Consider the following 21087-nt stretch of genomic DNA (forward strand, 5'->3'; position numbering starts at 1 on the left):
TGGAGCGAAGCGACGGGTTCTCTAACTCGGAGACTCTAAGTCAGATAAGTTTAAAGACTAAACTCAACATGGATATACAGTAGAGCCTGCATGAGGGAATGATTCGCCTTGTGGATCTGCAATTCATGGAGACCCATCAGGTTTATGAAGTTCGTATCCAGAGTTCGACTTGCTACTACCCGATTAAGTACTTAAGTCCATCATCGTTTGCCCGACTCGCTTCAATCTATTCAATGCAGTGTACTATCAAGCTGAGTTTTCGACGACTCTGTTGTATCGCGTGTTCATATGACTGGACAGAGCTCAGTATAGCATACAGTCGCATGTGAATCACCATGTGCTAGCTACTATCTCATATCATCCACACTAACATGATGTTAGTAACATCTAATGATTAGATTGTGCTCCAGAGCGGGCCGCTCTGAGCGGGTCGGTGTTGTGTCCTTGCTATCATACGATCCGCTAACAGAATCGTGCTCTCAAGTTACTCCGAAAGTGTTAGCTTGAGGATGAATAAGGAGCGTGGCATAGTACGGTGATTGTTGCGTAAGAAACTGGCACGGTTGAGAACGGTCAGAATGGGCGCTTGTCTGAATATCCATGGAACGGTGTAACCGTTACGGTTACGAGTATTACCTATCCCTCTTAAAATGGTATCCGCTATGTGACTGGGTATGGAGTGCTCTAATTAGAAATCGAAAATCTCGTGACTTGCTTGAAAAAGTGGCACGCTCCGTATAAGATTGATCTTTTCATCTCAACCTGAGACTTCCAAGGACGCATAGGTCTACGTTCTCGATTCAGTGCAACAAGGACATAATTTAACTGGTGTATCTTAACATATCGCTTACACCCTCGAGCGTCAGCGAGCTAGAGAACCCCGGAGCGAAGCGACGGGTTCTGCTAGTAAGGTCGAAGACTAAAAATTAGATATCCCACTCCCGGTCGGGTGGGTGACCCACCGTGGGTCTAGGAGGATGATTCGGTACGAAATGACCCTAGAAGTACCGACGAGGACGCGACACTCAGAGACACAGAATCTGAGTGGCACTCAGTGAGTGTGCCGACGACAGTGCGTGTCTACACCCTCTTCGGTACTTGCTCCCGGGAGTAGTCGTAAAGAAGCTCGCCCTACCCCCGAAACTCAGAATAGATTCCAGAATCGCTTATTACACGTATAACGCGATGCTAGGATCGATTCGGAAGTCCAGAATTGATTCAATGAAAATGGGGTACATGTTACACGGTCCGCGGCGAAGATCCGCCTCCCTCACTGATACATCTCCGCGAATTTCTAGCGGAGCGATGCACTATACACATCGGTATTCAACTTGAGCTTCTTGAGGGGGCAGTTCTCTTTCTAGGAACGAACGATAAGTTGCTACAACTACTGTGACAGTCACAGTGTGACTATCTCGAGCTATTATGGCAAAGACGATGTCGACAGTGTTAAGAGTCCGATGACCACGGGTCACCAAACGGTTAGTGAGTAGCTGCCACTCGAATGCTCGCTAAAGTGAGAACGGTAGTGTTTGGATTCTCTTCATTACGATAAGGCATGGTATTGATCATTGTAATAGTATCCATAAGAGTTGCAAGCATCTGTGTTTAGTATAAGCATTGTTGTTTATTAAGCACTTCTAGTCATGCGAGGTTGAGTGAGGTCTTCCTGTCGTCGACTAGGTTGGAGAGTAATCGGATCTGCCTTCAATATTCGAGAGAAAGAATCTCGCGTTGTCGTGATCTAGTGTTGGCTTCCTTTTGTGATAATTGATGGGTAAAATTCGTCGACATAAGAAGACCCCCACGGTGGCCACCAGTGCCCCTTATGAGGGTAGGTCACCACTTGTGGAGCAGACTGAGATGGAGATAGAGAGCCAAGGTAGTGAGGCTGATGTTTATTCATCGACTTCATGTTGTCATGAAAATTCAATAAATTTCAATAGATAATATTGTTCATTGAAGAAATGTCAAATCGAAGGAGTTTCACCCGTTTTACGTGAAGTGGCGTAAAACTTGGTGAAAAACGGCCTGTACTAGTCGTGAAATATGTTTCGGTCACTAGTGTCTTTCATATCACGGGTGAAACTCCAAAATATAAATACATGAAAATAGAATTTTTATCAATTTAATGAATAAAAATATTCACAATTATCATTCATAGTGTTGCTGTTGTTGAGTCTTTGCTCTACTCGTTACCTTTCTCAGTACCCCAAAGTGGTGATGATGTGGTATCGCATTTACTTGATCGAAAGACCAGCGACGTAACAGTGATAGGGTTGGCCAACTTCCTATCAACTCCTACTAAGAGGGGGCATCACCTACTAGCATCGACTAACTTACTAGTGCTCATGTTGCCGAGATTAGGCGTGGACGAGAGCCGGTAGTATATTGGGATAGGTCGATATACGATAAGTGAAGTGAACTCGTTAATATAATTCAGTCGTTGTGTAGTAGTTATTATTACATTGTGTAGGTCCCAGCCAGCTGCAGTGAGGCAAGCGGTACTGAGTGTGTACACCTCTGCAGTGTCATGGGCTCAGGAGAAGCTACTTAGGAATCTCATAAAGGAGCATGGCCTTATCAATACGGTACTGGAAGAGGGCGTTGTGGTAGCTTAGTGATTGGCTTGGGGTAGGTCATGACGACGCTGAGGGAGGATATGCGTATGTTGTCGGACTCGACAATGGCCCCTGTGAAAAATAAGAAGAAGTCCTCTCAGCGACAGGTCGAGCACGATGCTCGCATTGAGATCATCGAGGCTGAATGGGAGCTCTTAGGGGTAGTAGAAGGAGAGGGGCATCGCTATGGAGTTTCACACGGTGCAGTGTAACCGATGATAACCGGGCGAATAGTAAGGCATGTACACTCCTATTCGCTGCGGAGAGCCGTATCATCTCCGCGAGAGAAGATCATTTGACCATTTGAGGGTGACCGATTTTAGTGACTAAAGAAATTTTGTTGTTTGTATGATTGACGGGCTCAATCGTATTGAGAATGTTCGGCAATTGATCGCGTGCTCAGTGATGAGAGTTCACAGTGTAAATGTAAAATGATGAGAAGCGATTGTATGTTTTCCCTTCAGGGTCTGGTTCGGCTCTGTGCCCCTCCACACCAACCTGTGTTGCCACCTGATGTCATCGATTTAGCCTTACAGACTGCTATGGCTAAGGATTGTGATGCTGCGGTGAGTGCATAGACTCACACTGCTACGACTGAGCCCGTCTCCTGTGACGGCTCTGTATGGTGTTGGTGGTAGGTGAGAGTGGCTGCTAGTAGTATGCTATCAAGAGTCGCTACGGAGGAGATGTGCTCAGGTAGATGTGCTGTACTGCGAAGTTACATTCTTCCCAATGTTGATGCATATCATCTGAGAAATTTCTCATCTCACTTCATGGTCGTCCTAATAAGACTGTTGTCGTATTATCAGATTGCTGCCTGGCCCCAATGACTCATCGTATCGCGGATATAGAGCGTACCATACAGGATGCAGAAGACCCCCTATTGGCAGCTGAACTGACGTCGGGTAGGGTGACCTCTCAGCGTGGTGTTCTATAATGCGATAGTGTAGCACTCTGCCGTGGATACCACATGGAGTTGTTCGCGCCTGAGACGGGAGGAGAGGAGAGGGCAGAAAGAGTTGTCGAGGAAATACATCGTTTGGTAGGTGAAGTGACGGGTCTGGGATCCTGACATTCCTATACGATCTTGACTCAGGGTCGTATAGGAATGTTTACCGTTTAGCTCTTCACTGAAGTAGGGTTAAACACGTGAGAGGTTGCCCTAGGAGTACTTCTGAGTTTGGTATTATACTGATTAAATCGGCGATAGCTGCATCTGACTTGGTCATTAAGGGTAGTCGACTGAGGAGGAGTTGTAAAGGTTAGTCATTGCCAAGTCTTTGTATAGGTGAGCTCGACCGGCTGCCATCTTGTAGACAGTTTTACTCATGTCGTGGATACGGTGGCCTCGATACAACCGGTAGTAGTCCTATATAAGGGTTCTGATGAGGTTGTTAAGGAGCACTCATTAGGCACCAGTCAAAGGGGCTGCTGCGGATTCCTCTCCATCACCAGCAGAGCCGGCTAAGCAGAGAGGAGCACAGAGTGTACTGGATGCATGGAGGAGGAATGCTAGACGTAAGGACTGCTGCTGCTGTTGAGTAGTAGGATGGAGTTTCTGGTTTTAATGTCAGTTGTGCTGACTTCAGTCTCGACACTTTCATTCATAGTCTCAGCAGTAGTAGAGAAGTAATAAGATGTCTACTGCCGTCCTTCAGCAGTGTTGTTTCAGTGGACGGTCGTCTAGTGATAATGCGCCCATGTCGGAGAGTGGGATGTCCTCGTCGTCCTCGCTACCAGCACCCTTCATGTTCACCGGCCGAGCGGAAGCCTATAGTAGCGTCTTGAAAGCCGCCATGGGCTGTTTAGCTGAGGTAAGGGAAGTTGCTCTAATACGACGGTAGAGATATTAGTATGACGAGTCATTGGCAGTGGACAGGGAGCCTCTGTAGAGGGGCGTCATAATACTGGAGTGAGTCTGTTCTCTTCCTCTCAGTTGTGTGATTCCCTTACGAAGGCTTTGGATGAGGCATTGGTAGCTCGAGTGCGCAGTGAAATGTAAGTCGGGCGTGTGTTGGGGTTAGACGTATTTACATGTCCATGCTTAAACCAACAGTATAGGCCCTCAGCTGAATGGTTCATAGTAGTGGCTTGCTCAGGCCAGTGGAGATGTTCTCGGATCTGGCATCGTTGTGGTCACTACATGCCAACGCTCTTGAGAGCTGTGGGGAGATCATCATAGTGGAGAATGCGGTAGATGAGGCTGGGGTGAGGCGTCGGTTCTCCCACCTTGTCGAGATGGTGTATTCATAGGTCTCCTGCCTGGCCCAGCACTGCTCGTCGAGTCTGGATAGTGCTATGCCGTTGTTCTCCAAACTTGACTGGGGTCGAGAGCGGGCTTATGGTTCAGCTATTGGAGAGCTCCTGCAGGCCCTTTATCAGGCGCTGTTGTTCGCAAGTGAGATGGGAAGGTATATATGTGGGGAGGAGGACAGTCACGGTGTGTAGGTATGAGGGGATGCTGCTCGTCATCTACGGGTGAGGACTCGATGGAGTTGGTGAGGAGGTCGGTCCATATGACTGCGTTAATGCCACCCTTATCGGAGGACATGGTACAAGCTCAGGTAGGTGACGCTGTACTGCAGCCTCTACTACTACTACTACTACTACTACTACTACTACTGCTGCTATTCGTGAGCAGGTTGCCTGTATTACATGGCTGGCTCGTTGTCATGGTCATGTTGTGGATGTATGTGAAGGCCTACTGGAGCTCGTTAGAGTCCATGCTGGGGAGAAGGGTAAGCACGGTCTGATAGCGAGATGCGAGTTCGCGCTGCGTTTACCGCGCATCTCGAGGTGAACCCAATATGTTAGCACCTCCTCTGAATCACTGCTTATACTAGAGTCATCTGTACTAGGTGCATTCTCGCGTCGTATTCTGGTAGCTGCCTTTGAGGCTATATTCGAAGTCTTTGGAGCTGACGACAACCCTGTAGCTGACCAGGTACGGGAATATGGAGGATTGGGGCTCATAGGCTATCAGGTCCTCCGAGGGCGTAGTGATCCGGGATGGCAGGAGCTGCTCGAGGCTGGCGTGCGAAGGTTGAAGAGGGAAGCAAAAAACTGTGATGAGGAGGATGTTGAGGGCGCTGCTATCAATGGCGAGGCCTTTATAGAGTAAGCATGAGCGATCAACTGCTACTAGCACTTTGGAGGTGGGTGTGGACGTTTCGTGATGTGCTGCTGTTGGCAGGTATAAGAGAGGGGAGCTCTGCCGTAGTTGATTATACACTCGAGTTTACCAACGTAAAAGTTACACGGCACATGTTGGGTAGTTGTTGCGTTGTTAATGGGAGAGTATCGGTCAGACTACTACAAGTGCTGAGGAACCTATCGGCAGGAAGCCGTGGACGAATCGTGGCTGATTTGGTTGTAGTTGTGCCCGACTAGCGAAGGAGAAATTGTCTTTAGTGATTCAGGGAGCGTTGGCCTCTTGTCCATTGAAAGCGCCTATGGGAGAGGTGGATGCGTGCCGCGATGTACGCACTTAGTAGGACCAGGACTACTAGACCCCGAACAGTGGTAACTGACACTAACAATATGGTGATGGTATGAAGGACTAAGAGAGGTTATTGTTTGTTGATGGCCTCCTCCTCTTCCTCTTCCCTCGTTGGTGAATCTGGCCGAATAACAAGGCAGCCATTGTCGTTACCGAGCTCGTCGACACTGCAGCATCATCATCATCAGCCTGTTGTTAGCTATGAAGAGGTGTATCGATTGCATGCTCGGATAGGGGAGTTGACTATGGAAAACGAAGCATTGAGGAGGCAGCTGCTGCTGCTGCTCGAGGGAGATGGACACGGTGCTTCGGGAGAGGTGACTACTCTTGACTTCACGAATCTTAGGGAAGAAGGAATCAGCCTTTCTGCAGTTTGGATGCATAGTCGTCCGCTGGCCTCCGAGTTGTAAGGGCGTGTTTATGCTAAGTGTGAATGATGCAGGGTTTTATTCCGCGTAATTTTCTTGATATGTAATACTGTTATATGAAGCCAAAGGGTCCGATAGAGGGAGAATCGTAAGAAGTTGAAAAGAAATAGTCATCTGCTCTACAGTGCTGCGACCATAGAGAGGCAAATTGAATTCATCTGGATTTGGAGCGTTTGTCAGCATGTGGAAATTTTCCGCATCCTATATTTCCACAGCTTTTCCACTCGGAAAAGTGTGGTAGAGCTCTTTTGAGCTCAGGAGGCTGACTAAACGTCTCGTGAAGGCATGTTGGATGTACTGTGGATGTGTACTCTGCGAGGGAGACCATTCAGGTTCCTCCGTCCCACTTGTCGGGTGGCCCATCATCGACAGTAGCGGACCAGGCACGGCTGCTGCTATCACTGGCTGAGAGCGTGAAGAGCGGAGTGCCACCGTTGGTAACGACTGGCGAGCTGGGGGAAGCCATAGCCGTGTTGTGGACTACTATAAAGGGGAGGATACGACTAGCACAGGAGTTGGGGTGAATCAGTGGTGACTAGTCTGTCCAGATCCTGCTGTAGGTATCGGGCTGCCGGAGCACCAGTGACGGCGCTATCACCACTGCCAGAGGCGACAAGACTTCGAAGTACAGGCGAGCCTTTGAAGCCAGTGAAAGAAGAGGAAGAAGGTGAAGGAGGAGAGGAGGAAGTTGAATGCCCTACAGTACGAACAGACGACCTTAGTGAGGATATAGTGCGGCTGAAGGATATCAGAGAAGGGTACGTATGTTGCTGCTTCGCTCCGCTATTTTTGCCAGTTCTAGGTTGGGCAATATACTAGATGGAGGCAATCGAGAAAAGGGGAGAGCCAGGGTCAGTGCGAAGCCTTCGGGTCCGGTCCAGGCGAGCCCTGTTTCGAAGAATCGTTTGCATCCACGGCAGACGTGGAATTATCCACCTCCTGCAACACCAGCTAGCTCAGCGAGGAAGAGGTGTGTGTTAGTGATGGAGAGGCATAGCGTTCGATTTCTGGAGAGGTTGTCATTATCAGGTTGTCGAGGCTGCCTAGTCCCTCGCCAATAAGGGGGTATCCTGCGCACGCCCAAGATTCTGAAATTTCATTTCGAATGGATCATTCATCCTGTGTATCCTCCTCACCTTGGTCGCAACGGAAGGGTGAAAGCTCATCATTGTTTGACATATCTGAATCGACTCATTATATATTCCGAGACAACATCCCTTCAACGACAGGCAGCATCAACGTCGTGAATAGCCTATCAAAGCAGTGTCGGGAGCCACTGAGGCAAGATGCTCTGGGCACAATAACGGCACTTGAATCGGCCCTTGGGAAACGGTATAGTGATGAGAATGCTGCTCCTAACGAGGAGGTCGGCGCTTCTGAGTATATGATGACTCGAAGACGATTCAGCATGTAGCTTTTACGGTGTAATATGCTCTACACTTGCGTTTCTCTCTGTGGTATTATTGTGTGTAGCTGTGTCAGCGGGAAAGGAGAAAACAGTTGGGTATCGCTCTCTATCGAGTCGATCATCCAGCTGTCTGCTCTGCCTCAAAGGGTTCGTGTGAGTCATTGTTGATGTCCATTGACCCCGTGATACTCAAGGTCATATCTTCCTGTATTATTGAGGAGGGCAGTGGCGATCAGCTCAGCTACTTTGAGATAGTCACTATAAAGCGAGGGGGCCGGGCGAAGCTGTGCTATCTGTGCCTTGGGCGACATGCTTTGTATCTTCTACGCATCAACATGAGAGGAATCATCAGCAACGGAGCGATCGAGTATGATAGTATAGACAAGGTATCAACACTGACCTACTCTTGAGGGTCGATGAGGGGGGCTAATCTCGGTAGGTGGTGATCGATCCAAGCAACAACTCATCACTCCTGTTGATCCTGGTAGGGGCAACTCTGTGGAAGGATAATCGGGTAAGGCTCTTGGAGTAGTCGGTCGACCGGAGTTAGTAGCATACTGATACCCTTCATTGGAACTACCTAGGTTTAAGCTGGGCCTGTTACACGATATATTCTTGCTTGTGGTTGTTTGCGATCAGACCCGGTAGCGTTCTCTCTATGGTTTGGTTGAAGGGTGTGCCTGTCTGAACTATCTTTGTAGGTGCCATTAGAATCGGAGGGCCGACACAGTCTGCTGGCTCGTCTGGTCATCGCTTGGCAAGCTCATTATATGTGGAAGACCAGCACGTTGAAGTATCTCCCTATAGTGGAGTACCCTCTTGATCCGTTGCAGACAGTTGGTCAGCAGGTGGGAAGGGAAAGACTGTTCGTCTGTATCAACTTGGTGAGCTGTTCTGTGATCGAGATGCAGAATCGTTGGGTGAAAAAATAATCTCGGTGACGTTTAACACAGTCAGATGAAAACGCTGGTCTCAGGCAGCCACTATGTGTCCGTATTTGTTCAGACTCTGCCATCTGCATTGATTCAACCCTTCAAAGGATTCATCAGGAAGGTCATCGGAGACTATTCCGTCTTTTTGAGAGAAGAGTTTCGAGTACGGTCCCGCGAATCGGATATTTCAACTTTCATCTCTGAACATAACTCGTATCCCCTTCCTTGTGAAGCCCCCTCCTTTGGAGCACTACCAACAATAGATCATCGCTGCCCTGCATGGCATTTGGCATTCCGTATTTCGTTCGGTTCTATCTAATCTCTATCCCCTTTTCAGAATCAGCCCTTGATAGATCGATGCAATAGGTCAACCAGGGAATATTGCTTCGTAGATGACAGGGAGATTGAGGTAACCTCCCCCTCATGGCTGTTTTGACAAGAGGTCCTTGATGTGGTCAGTGTATCATCCGTATTGAAGACGCCAGTCCATCTATTATCACTGCCAATGACATACACTTGAAGTACTCACATTACTCTTGAAGACTGTCTCGGCAAGTCGTAGGGCCCTGCTCACGATGGTCTGTTAGATTCCTAGCAGCCCAGGAGAGGCTCAACACCATTGATCGCTCGGAGGCGTGGTTCAACGTCATACGGTAGGGGGTGGTGATGTATCCTCGGCTCTAGAGGTATCGGTCTCAGGGATGGAGCCTATGTGAAGCATATGAACTTGAACGACGACTTGGCATCCTGGTGTGGTTGGGAGTTCCTCGTCAAGACGATGACCCGGGCCACGGCTTGTGTGTTGTTACGACGGTGAGCCAGTGTTTGTAGGCTTACCGCTGTTGATCTAGTGGATGCTCAGGGAGTGTATACCTCCTCTGATGGATTATAGTCAGGACATTATAGTGACGGTAAACTGCCCGTTGAAAATGATGGGAAAAGGCAGGTAGCTCTTTTGTGAGCTCTCCTTGTCACTACAGCTTCTCCCGCGGGGATTGTCTCGAATGAGCGAATGTGTGTACCGTAGTCCTTCCGTTTCGATCAGGTTCACCGATGAGGACCTCGCAACGGAGTGCTATATAATAGCTGACTCTGTCACTTCTATGAACGACAAGTCTACAGTGTAAGAATTCGTCTCTATCTCCGATTGTCTCCGTGACGCGCAGTTTATAGTAGTAGCTATGGTGTAGATACTGCGATCTGTTACAAGCCAAAGTAGATGCGCTCATGTTCCCCTCGGAGGCTTACAAATGGTTGGAAGCTCGACTGGACGTTCGACCGAGCTTTGCAGTAGGGGTCACCGATGATGCTCAGATATTCGCCACGTTTCAATGTTCTTCATGAGAAGGTACATGCCAAGAGTCTCATAGCAGCTGTGGTTATGTTGCTTCAAAAGGAAGGACTATTCCATGACAGGAAAGTAGCGCTAATCGCTAATGACTGGATCAACTCGTCGGTGGGGTGCCCTCCCACTGAAGGATTTTGCTGTTTCACCGTGATTGTCTAACAACTAGATCGATCTGTCTGCTTTGCCGTCAGGATTTGCTACGATCTCTTGGTGAACATGTTCCGATGAACGGTAACGTCCCTGACATGATCGAGGAGCTTAAATGGGCATCTGTGACGGTAGGCAGGTCCTGTCGGGTTTAGGAGCTCATGCCGCTTTAGGGTACTGGGAACCTCTTGAAAGATGGTGTCTTCGGTGGTAATAACGAGGACCACGAGGCAATGCGCAACGCATGGTAGGTTCTCTCCCACCTTGAACGTGAGGGTAGAAGTGGAGGATCTGGGAATCGATCCTGAGGCCCCTCTCATTCGTACATCCCCTGATACACTATCTGCAGCAACCTTAAGGGCCTCCATCCTACTCTAACTGCTTAGGGTTGTCCTTTCAGGTATAGTCGGATATCATCATATGTTGCCTCCTGTATTGACGGTGGTCTTCTAGGAAGTCGGCTCACTTTAAAGCTCATTCTGAAGTCACTGTCGGAGCTTCGCTCCCCATCCGCGCGAGAAGCAATTTTATGTATACCACTCCTCTTTGTGTTGACAGACGCAATCATCGTAGGCCTACTGAAATTCATCCTCCATGTGCGGCCCCGTGACTTGGATAGAGCGTACGAGGCTGGTGACATTCGCCACATCAGTGATGAGAATGCATCATCATCGTCATCGCTGGTGAACTACACGTTCAACTGCGAAGTTATGGAGGTTCGTGCAACTGCTCTGAAGTGCATTGAGCCCCGTTGGTGTGATCTCAGCTACTCATTGAAGAGGGCGTGTTGATGTGGCTGGTCGGTGTAGAGGACATACCTTCTGGAACGTCGACAAGCGAAGCGTTACTGTCGACGGTTTCCCGCCCCTCAATGGCAAAGGTCCTCGCCAATTTGATAGGACATCCAGACGCGACACACAGTTTGAAAATGTGCATCTGCAAGTGAGCAACTGTGGAATTGTGAAAACGTACAAATAAAAACAGATTTCCCGAATGATTTGCAGTTGAGAGAGGAACTGATCACCTATTGAGCTTTTCCACACATCGATTCTATTGATATTGATTTATAACATTAGCCGGAGCTTTAGTGTTCGCCGGAGTAGGCTGAACGCAACAGCAGGACAGCTTCCTGCTAGCCGTAGTTAATAGGAGAGATATATTAGGGCGGGCGCATAGCTACTGCACGATAGAGTGATCAATACGAGAGGTCATCGATTGTAGCGATGTCTTTGTCAGGATGATATCGAGCATGCCCTCGAAAGTGGATGGAAAAGTGATTACCAGCTCTAGGTCGACTTCGCCGGGATCGACTGTAGAGAGACCAGAAGCTGGCGACAAGCCATTGAAGGTAGGAGACATCTGACTGATGCTCGATGCTGACCAGACTCTACGTTCGAGTATGTGTGTGTCATCGGCGGACAATGTTGCTACTGACTTGATGCCGATCTGCAGTTACTCACTACTGTTCTAGTCGAGCTCCTTCGGAAGGAGAAATGTGCCTGCCTCAGGGCAGAGGTATCGGCTGCCTTGATTGGCATCATGTCTGTTGATGATTCGATGGGGGAGGCTCTGGCGGATGCTGGAGTGGTGAAGCTAGCGGCAAGTCTTCTCGTAGTCAAGGTGAGCATAGAACTGTTGAGCGTCGGTATTTCTACCCACTTCTATAGTTAACTCAGTCCAAATATTTGGTTACACTGTTAATACGGAATAGTATCTCTCTCTGTGTCATACGGAGATAATAGTCGGAAATACTCTTAAGAGGTTACTCATTGTATCACTGTTAATTTAGCCCAGTCGACTGGTCTGCAGTGGTTATTGTTTTACCGGTGCAACATCATCCGCAACATTATGGTTCATATTGTTTGCTGCGCCTTGCAGCGCCCAGTAGCTTCGAGGGGGAGGGGGGGGGTGATGTTTCTGCCTGAAACAACTTCCCGTCACGGGCGAGTGTTCTTCATCTAGAACGACTGGTAGAAATCATAGCAGTATATTGTTCTAGAAATAGGAGTGTAATCATTCGAATGACCTTCGAAAACGTCATAATTTCAACGGAGTCTTCGTCCGGTCCCGAGCCTCTCGTTGCTCTGCAATTCTCCTACATCATTTCAGGATGACCGCCTAGTGTTGGCCATCCTAAGGCTCCTGGTGTGCATGGTGGACATGTCACCACAAGCGAAGCCTCCCTGCATATCGTACGATATTCCCCATGAAACAGCAGAGATCATAAGGACCAATTGTGATACCACGTAGGTCACCCCATGCGTCCGCTGTTGATTCCGTGATCGCCACAGGAGCAAATATGCAGTGGTTGGGTATGCGTGCCGGCTTCTAGCGGGGCTCTGTGCTGACGAGGCAATTCGATCGAAATTGATTGCAAGGTTGGTTGTCGTTCTCTGTGCGATAGAGAACGTTACTTTTCCTTTCCAAGGTCGCCCTGCATCATAGATCACGTTCTACGAGCATTCCGCAACGCTCCGCCCCGAAGCCCTGCTCAAGCAATGTGCCTCCGGGCGCTCGATCGGCTCGGTCGAGGACTCGCTGGAGAGAAGTTGGTCAGCGTTCGCGACGCTGTGACTGGAACTCTCATAAGAGATCTTGGAGGACTCTTCACCAGTCTCAGTGAGTTGCATGCTTTACCGAGGTCTCTAACGAAAGGGATCACATCTCACTATACAACTCAATCGCCTCCCTTCCTTGTTCAATTTAATATGAGCATAAGTGGACTATAGCAGCTGTGGCACCACTGTGAGGCTCACACTCTTGATCATATGTTACGAAAAAGCCTTACTTTACAGACCATGTGAAGCTAAATACTCCTGGACGTTGGTGCCCTCGGCGAAGAAGCGCTCTATGGTGTCCCCGTCATCATTCCTTTCAGTTACTGCCACCGATTTTGAATCTGCTCCCATCTGCGGAGACATCAATGAATACATCCTAAGCTCTCTATCACTTTTTGGGATGCTGGTTGGAGAGGCCATGGAGGCTAACTGTGCCTTTTTCAAGGAGAAAGGCTTGCTCCATGTTCTGGTATGTCAATTTCGAACTCAGAATGTCGCACATTTCGCCGACTTACTGATATCTTGGTTTTACAGGGTAATCATTTTACTAGTGGTCAATTCCAAAACGGCGAACCGTCCTGGAGCAGATGAAGAAGTGTGTGCCTGTCTCAGTCGTCGATGCGGTCGAGATTGCCGGAGGAATCGACTGATTTGCGAAGTAAAATCGCAGCATTGGACGAGCGTATCAAAGAAGGCGCTTCTGAAGGCCTTGCAGCCTCTGGCCTCTTGATGGACGCCTGAGCACTTCAGTTCTCACATTTCTGTGCTACATTGACGTCGACTGAATCTCAGTGTATTATGTTTCCCTTTGAGGGGGGTTCCACGGTGAGAGGTCTACCAAGTACTCTAGAGGAGCCATGATGCTAGAAATTCGCCATATTTCGACATGTTGAGTTCAGAGGCTACCACAGTACTAGGCAATTATCGCATCGCAGCTAACCTTTGCATCTCCTTAATGTTGGCGTCTGTAATAGACTATGGTTCTCTCTTGCGGGAGACAGTGTCGGCTATTGACAACTTCGATCCGAATAGACAAACCGTCGATGGTTATCTAGACGACTATTGTGAAGAAGTGAAACACGCGAAGAATGAAGTACGCACTGTTACCGCATCGACATTCCTCGAGATTACGATATCGTGTACTGGACATCGAATTCCCAAACCGCCTAACACCTAGTAGTCCGAAGAGTAATACGAAGAGACCAAACAATGTATTATATACAGTATAGATGGTCCGATCTCGGTTAGGCTCGAGGTCCTGTCATAGTCTCCAGTCAGGTACTCGCCTACCTCATATTCCTGCGTTTGGAAGAGTTGACGGTACCCAAGCTCGGGAGGTGACGATCCGCGTGGAACTCACGTTACTGTATCTATGATAGCGTGGAGCGACCAGTCGCATTTACGCTCTCGACTACAATCACAGAAATTGGATTTTCCCACGTGGTTAATTTCAATCCATCGGAAAGGACGATGATTGGGGATTTGATTCGGTCCCGTCAAGGTTCATCGATACGTGCTCGCCGCCGACGATGCTAGCGTTGTTGGAGTTTGCATTAGATCGCTCAGCTGTAAAATCCTGGGTCTATACTGAATGAGAAGAGACCAATTAACCTAAGACTTGTCAGCGGACTCGTAGGAAGCAGAGGCTTGAGATGCTTTCCCCTACGGTAACGATCCCTCGCCTGCGTACGAACTCGACTCCGAGCAATTCTTGACAATCACAGCATAAGCTGTACAACAAGGGAATTACGAGGGTAGTTTTATCCGCCGAAAAGATGAACTTTATCATTCGCTGACGACATTCACGATGATAATAAGAAAATGTGTGACCGGACAATAAGGGACACGTGATTGGTGTATGCTACAACCAAGAACACCGATGACAGAGTGGCGTTGACTCGGCAATTACTACAAACAAGAGAGGTTAATCCATTCGAAGATATGGAATCTGATCTGCATGAGACAGAGTGTACGGACAAGTTGTCGTGTTACATACGGATATGCTTCAATCTAGCCAGTCAGTTGGTGGTAAGATCGTACAACAGTCCAGTAAGACCCAAGGGGAAGAATATAATACTGGCAATGAAGAGCGCCAACGCCCCGTGCCACTCGAGGGTTTGATTCCGTAGCTTCTGGAGGAGGTTGACCTGCCCTTCTGGCTCATCAGCCTTAACATCATCTGGACAGCCTCCTCCCACCTCTTCATTAACGGGCTGCTCGGAGGAGCTCGGGAACGGATTGTAACAAATATGGAGATAGACGAAACATGGTATCACGAACCCAATGGTGTTGGTACCGAGGATGCCGATGAACCGAATAGTGACACCGAGATCCTCGAAGATGATTGCCACACCCACGCAGATAGCGAGGAAAAGCAGTGTTGTCCCGATGTGCAATTTAAGAGTGTCTTGTAAGCTGGGGCGAAAATAGGTTATGACACCCGAGATTGATTGTCTGGCTGGGAACAGGAGCAATGGGAATGCAGTTAGCACGGCAAACGGCAAAGCAATGTACCCGATGTGGATGGCGACGTTAGAGACCGGCAAGTTGAGATAGAAATTCGATTCGATAGCATCGCCGAAAGCGTAATAGGGACCGACCATGACCGAAAGGTAGACGACCATTACGGTAGCAATCGCAAGCAGAGCGGCGAGATCTAACTTCCTCATGCTTCGATCGACCATGTCTTCTGCGATCATGGGCATGACAAATTGACACGAGTAGCCGTAAATGAATATTGGGAAAACCGACAGAATCGACCAAACGGTGGTAGTTGACGGTATGTCGACGTACCGCTCCCCGACTTGCTCGTCTACACTGAAGGTGTAGGCAACACCAGCTACTACCGCATAGAGGAAGCAGCTGAGACCGATAACATTAGTGATTGTCGTGTTAGTGATATGCGTCAGAAAGCAAACTGGGGAGAGCAGCGTGACGATGAGAGTGATAAGACCCACTCGGATCCAGAATCTATTCTCGCCAGTTGAGCCAGGGAACCAATGCTCGATAAGGGTTAGACCAAGGCTAGAAAAGACCTGTAGAAAGGCAGTATCAATGCCAGCGTTATGAATGAACATGAGAGCGTCAATAAATAGAGGCATCCTCGGATAGCCAGCGGTCACAGCAAAGGTACTGTGACTAAGCCTCTTACCAGGCATCTCCATTGCACATCTGTTCATCAGATGCAGCGAGAAGTAGGTTACCACGCCAAACACGACAAGAGCGATGATACCCAATGCCCATCCACAGACAGCTTGAGCACTCGCGTAGCTGAGCATTCCTGCACCGATGATGCTGTTCGTTAAGGCAGCCCACGAGGTGAGAGTATTCCCTTTAGGAATAACCGGTGCGGAGTAGAAGTCCGCTAAACGGCTTACCTTCTCAGCTGCCATATACGTGATCAGACTTCGGATGGAATCTTCTAACAATATCAATTCGCGCGTGCGTGCAGCCCGTACGCACGCGCCAACTGTCGAAAACTGCCACGGTCAGATTGTGCTTAGATGCTCAACTGTGTTGGGATGCGAGTTGGACGAGCTCAGCGGAGAGTATGGTCCATCCCAGATTCAGCATCCACCACAAGACGGAGTGACTAGTGAGTGATCCGATCTTCGGCAATGGCAGCCGTTTGAACAGCTTGTTGCAGAGCGGCACTTGCGTTCCCGAGGCGTGTTGGTCGAAATTGCCGGAGGAATCGACTGATTTGCGAAGTAAAATCGCAGCATTGGACGAGCGTATCAGAGAAGGCGCTTCTGGAGGCCTTGCAGCCTCTGGCTCTTGATGGACTCCTGAGCACTTCAGCTCTCACATTTCTGTGCTACATTGACGTCAACTGAATCTCAGTGTATTATGTTCCCCTTTGAGGGGGGTTCCACGGTGAGAGGTCTACCAAGTACTCTATAGGAGCCATGATGCTAGAAATTCGCCATATTTCGACATGTTGAGTTCAGAGGCTACCACAATACTAGGCAATTATCGAAACGCAGCAAACCTTTGCATCTCCTTAATGTTGGCGTCCGTAATAGACTATGGTTCCCTCTTGCGAGAGACAGTGTCGGCTATTGACAACTTCGATCCGAATAGACAGACCGTTGATGGTTATCTAGACGACTATTGTGAAGAAGTGAAACACGCGAAGAATGAAGTACGTGCTGTTACCGCATCCCCATTCCTCGAGATTTCGATATCGTATGTTGGACATTGAATTCCAAGAGCACCAAGTAGTGCTGCTCACGTGAACTTACCATTAGCTTGACGAGACTGAATCTGTGTGCTAGACGAGGTCAGGTGGTCGCAATACTGGTTAGTAGGTAGAAGAGAAGTTCATCCGTCAATGCGTCTATGGATGTGTGAGGTATCAGAAGTTTCTGAAGGTAGCGTACTGAAGCCCACAATCCTCGACCTGATATCAGCACAGATCTTCGTAACTGCTTTTCTAGAGTTCAAACCAGGTGTGACACAACGGAGAGACCAAACCCTGTATATGGTCCGATCTCGACTATGCTGAAGATCGTGTTATAGCCTCTAGCCAGGTCCTTGCTTACCTCATATTCCTACGATTGGAAGAATTGACGGTATCCAGGCTCGCAAGGTGACCCCCCGGGAATTCACGTTACACGCTGAAAGTGACGATAGCATGGAGCATTTACGATCTCCACTACAATTACAGAAACTTCCACGTGGTTAATTCCAATCCATCGTAAAGGACGATGATTAGGGATTTGATTCGGTCCCGTCAAGGTTCATCGATACGTGCTCCCCTCCGACGATGCTAGCGTTGTTGGAGTTTGCATTTGATCGCTCAGCTGTAGAATCCTGGGTCTACACTGAATGGGCGAAAATCTACGATGAGAGGTGAGAGCTTGGCATACCATCCTGCAGTGGATGAGCATTTATCGAAGGTTCATCGAAGAGTCTGTCCTCAAACCTATTGAGAGTCTCAGACAAGGTGCGAACTTCTCATCCGTATTTTCCCTCGTGCTGTTGTTGGAGCTACCCTTCCCAGATTGTGACACGTTGCTCAACTCGGTATCTAGAAAGGCTACCGGTACGGATGCCAAGGCTGACCAAAGCATCACACCAGTTGAACCAAAACTAAAGTACGGCAATCCGTTTTCTCCGTCTTAGCGTATGCGTGCTGTAGAGCTCATTCACTGTTGGTGAGTCTCTTGAGCAGCGTTGGAATATATGTTCACTTTTCTCAGCTGAGTCCATGGGGTTTCCTCACTTATTATGCAAGTTTATATGCAAATTAGGGCGAAAGTCTACAGAAACCAATGAGAGTTTCTCTAAGCTTCCTCATAATTTCCGTTTTATCACCAGCACATGTAGTTGACCATGTGCGTATCGTCTCATTCAGTTCTCTAAAGAGGACTGAGTAAGTGAACAGCTGGGCTAGTCAGAGGTTCAGGCACACCATACCATCCCCGTTCCAACTCACCGAGCCTAAGCCTCGGGAGCTCCCTGTTCCACGAGAGACGATCAAACCAGTGAGTAATTTGATCACATCAGTTGCATTGGAAGCGAGCTGTGACTGATTCAGTCTAGCAATGTGGCTTCTGGATGCTCAGGTCACGCACAAACCTATTCCAAAGAGTCTCAATGAGAATTCTCTACAAAAGATAAAGGTGGGCATGGGCATGGGCTGTGAAGCCCGGAGTCACAGAGTCACCACAGTTTTATGGCGAATATAAATTAGTAGCGGGGTTTGAACCCGCTGCGTTCAACTCACAAGGTACGCGTCATAACCATTAGGCTGTTTAGACATAGGACTTGATATTGAGTGGAGAGACAGTTCAATATTGACTCAATAGCAGCCACAACCATGTGCGGCAGTGCCACATATGGTTGGGTCTGCTCATTCTATGTCGAGTGTCTGTTGCGACAGGGTTCTTCATAGCGGGTCTTTTGATTGTTCCCTGCTCCTGTACCTTGACGAGATCATGTCCCCTCTTGTGAGCAATGTAATGTTCATGTAGGAACAAGACGAGGCACGTCTGCTGATGATGAAGGAGAGGACGCTGTCTAAATATGCCGACGAGGCAGCGGTGCCGACCTTGGCGACTGCTAGTCGTGCTGCGGACATAGACAGCTTGAGAAAGGTGAGTAATGAATACGAGTAGTGGTACCAACACTTCGGCATGTAGGATCCCGTTGATCATGTTCTTAGGAGATCGATAACGAGCGACTGGCCGAGTGCACCTTCCAACCGAACCCTGCTAAACCTGTTCCGAAAATACTGCCAGAGGCTGAGGTCAAGGCTACTAGTGCAAGCCTACTCAGGTCAGTAGCAAGGACCAGTTCAAGGCTCCTGTTACTGGTCTCACTATAATATACAAATCTCTTGGAAGATTCGACAGAATTGAGGTATCATACGAGTGATTGGTGTGTGATTAGAACTGTCGAAGAGGCATTGAATGGATTGCTCTCTTCAGTTGTCCTAAATATCGTGTTGTTCGGTTAGGGAGTATTCTCTGCTGACCAGGAAGCAGGAGCTTGAACATGACATATTGAAGCAGTATCTCACTGAGCTTAGGGACGCATCGGAGTTCTACGAGTAAGTGGTCACTACTCCTACTCGTACACTCGTGGGAGATCGTGGCCATCAGTTGGCAGAATAGGATGCATGCGCAAGATGAGCTTGACGAGAAACTTCGGCTCGAACGTCGCAAGGTTGGTCCGCTACCGTATTCTCCCTTATCTTCATCGTACTCACAGCTGGAAATGCATTTGGCTCGAGAAGAGGCGGCGGAGGCATCAAGAGTCAATCACAAGCGAAACCATGTGATGGCTAACATACAGAAGGAGACTGTGCGTGAGAAGTTGGAGGAAACTGAGAGGGAGATTGAAGAGGTCGCTGGGCATGCCTGGAGGTCATCGTGGATGCTCACTCGGTCTCAGGCACTTGAACGGAAGCGCGAGTTGGTCTCAGTGGTGCAATCTGATGTATTCATCGCGCACCCTTAGTGGTACCTGATTTGTCCCCTGTTAGCGAGATAATACGCGAGAGGCTGAGCGGAGGGTTATCGAATCGAGAGCTATGGAGGGTGAGAGAATTCGAGAGGAGAAAGCGAAGGAATTCGAAAGGAAGCGGCTGTGAGTAGAGAATCGTTTCAAGTGAGTGGACACACTCTTTAGAGAGGACGAATACGAGATGGAAAAGCGGCGAGACATGATAATGCAGATAAGAGCATTGGAGAGAGTTAGTGTGGTAGGATTGTCGCGTCATAGCATCGGCCAGTAAGAGCTATTCTAGGTAAGAACATCACCGTACGATCCTTCGGAAATACCCCATCATGGGCTCCTCGAGGAGATGTCTTTCGCAGAACTCAAGGAACGACTGCAGCTCGCTAGGGACACTGCTGAGGCGGAGCGAGAGAGCAAGTGAGGGCTTAGTCACTTACTGATAGTGGTCTCTCTGTGCTTTGTTTATTGTATCTAGACGCGCACATAACCTCGAACAGAAACGCATGAAGCATGAGTCGCTGCTAACGAAGGCTGAGCAGTTGTCTGCAGTCCGACAACAGGCTCGCATACAAGCCGAGCAGAGACGTCGCAGAAAGGCGCAGATGGAGGCAGAGGTGAACCGCTGGGGCTTTATCGATAGTCAATAGGGCAGAGGGCTTCGTGTAAGAGTGGTGATAGGAGATGCAGAGGACGGTCTCTTAGGAAGCTACATTATTGCAAGAATTGCACGAAAAAGCTGTGGTGGACGTGGCGGAGAAAATCGCTGAGAAGAAGCGGCAACGGTTGGCAGAAGAGCGCAAGTTGCAGGAGGTACGCCCCATCGAGTCGGACGATGTTTTCTTCTCTTCATTATTGAGTTAACGTCATCGGTGGGCCGCTCAGGAACTGAGGAAGATCACCGAGAAGAGAGCAGCTCTGGCGGAGTCAGCAGAGTTGCTCGCCAGAAAGCATCATGAGGAGCTTCATAAGGGCCGCAAGAGGTAAGGGAGAGTTTTTTACACTTCATTATGCTCGCTACCTCATACGTGTCGTGCGGGGTGCATGAATTTTGAGCCGCTCCTGCACTGAGGTGACTTAATCGTTGGGGTTGAAGCGTTGTGTCAGGGAAGCCTCTCACCGTCAGAAAACCGTCCTGAATGAGAAGTCGAGAGAGATGAAGGTGAGGCGTCTGGAATCCACC

At 48.8% G+C, this 21087-nt stretch overlaps 5 protein-coding genes across 5 annotated transcripts; 4 read left to right on the forward strand and 1 right to left on the reverse strand.

Moving 5' to 3' along the window:
• Positions 1-1773: 1773 nt before the first annotated feature.
• On the forward strand, positions 1774-5845 carry Pmar_PMAR029574 (hypothetical protein; the record flags this gene model as incomplete). The annotated part of the gene is made up of 19 exons (XM_002773534.1): positions 1774-1882; positions 2209-2383; positions 2477-2591; positions 2639-2782; positions 3086-3187; positions 3260-3317; positions 3431-3526; positions 3572-3663; positions 3910-3981; positions 4034-4139; positions 4362-4435; positions 4558-4619; positions 4721-4829; positions 4875-5019; positions 5070-5185; positions 5263-5359; positions 5480-5565; positions 5605-5738; positions 5815-5845. 19 exons carry the CDS (start codon positions 1774-1776, stop codon positions 5843-5845), a joined length of 1923 nt encoding a protein of 640 aa, XP_002773580.1.
• Positions 5846-8123: 2278 nt separating this feature from the next.
• On the forward strand, positions 8124-10634 carry Pmar_PMAR029575 (hypothetical protein; the record flags this gene model as incomplete). The annotated part of the gene is made up of 14 exons (XM_002773535.1): positions 8124-8342; positions 8396-8470; positions 8658-8804; positions 8962-9051; positions 9226-9297; positions 9348-9409; positions 9476-9541; positions 9588-9701; positions 9751-9834; positions 9934-10011; positions 10079-10178; positions 10237-10344; positions 10428-10514; positions 10557-10634. 14 exons carry the CDS (start codon positions 8124-8126, stop codon positions 10632-10634), a joined length of 1380 nt encoding a protein of 459 aa, XP_002773581.1.
• Positions 10635-11835: 1201 nt separating this feature from the next.
• Positions 11836-12003, forward strand: Pmar_PMAR029576 (hypothetical protein; the record flags this gene model as incomplete). The annotated part of the gene is made up of 1 exon (XM_002773536.1): positions 11836-12003. A coding segment is annotated over one exon (168 nt), but the record flags the coding sequence as incomplete, so codon positions are not given.
• Positions 12004-14959: 2956 nt separating this feature from the next.
• Pmar_PMAR029577 (10 transmembrane domain, possible aa transporter, putative) lies at positions 14960-16333 on the reverse strand (the record flags this gene model as incomplete). The annotated part of the gene is made up of 1 exon (XM_002773537.1): positions 14960-16333. One exon carries the CDS (start codon positions 16331-16333, stop codon positions 14960-14962), a length of 1374 nt encoding a protein of 457 aa, XP_002773583.1.
• Positions 16334-17709: 1376 nt separating this feature from the next.
• Positions 17710-20887, forward strand: Pmar_PMAR029578 (Myosin heavy chain, clone, putative; the record flags this gene model as incomplete). Its single annotated transcript, XM_002773538.1, has 17 exons — positions 17710-17795; positions 17843-17889; positions 17947-18040; positions 18352-18430; positions 18512-18568; positions 18920-19042; positions 19111-19223; positions 19405-19497; positions 19550-19613; positions 19659-19793; positions 19842-19886; positions 19933-20036; positions 20079-20151; positions 20197-20324; positions 20383-20521; positions 20610-20717; positions 20790-20887. Coding segments are annotated over 17 exons (1586 nt in total), but the record flags the coding sequence as incomplete, so codon positions are not given.
• Positions 20888-21087: the final 200 nt, after the last annotated feature.

Source organism: Perkinsus marinus (assembly GCF_000006405.1).
Source record: "Perkinsus marinus ATCC 50983 genomic scaffold scf_1104296958776, whole genome shotgun sequence".
Classification (NCBI taxonomy): Eukaryota; Perkinsozoa; order Perkinsida; family Perkinsidae; genus Perkinsus; species Perkinsus marinus.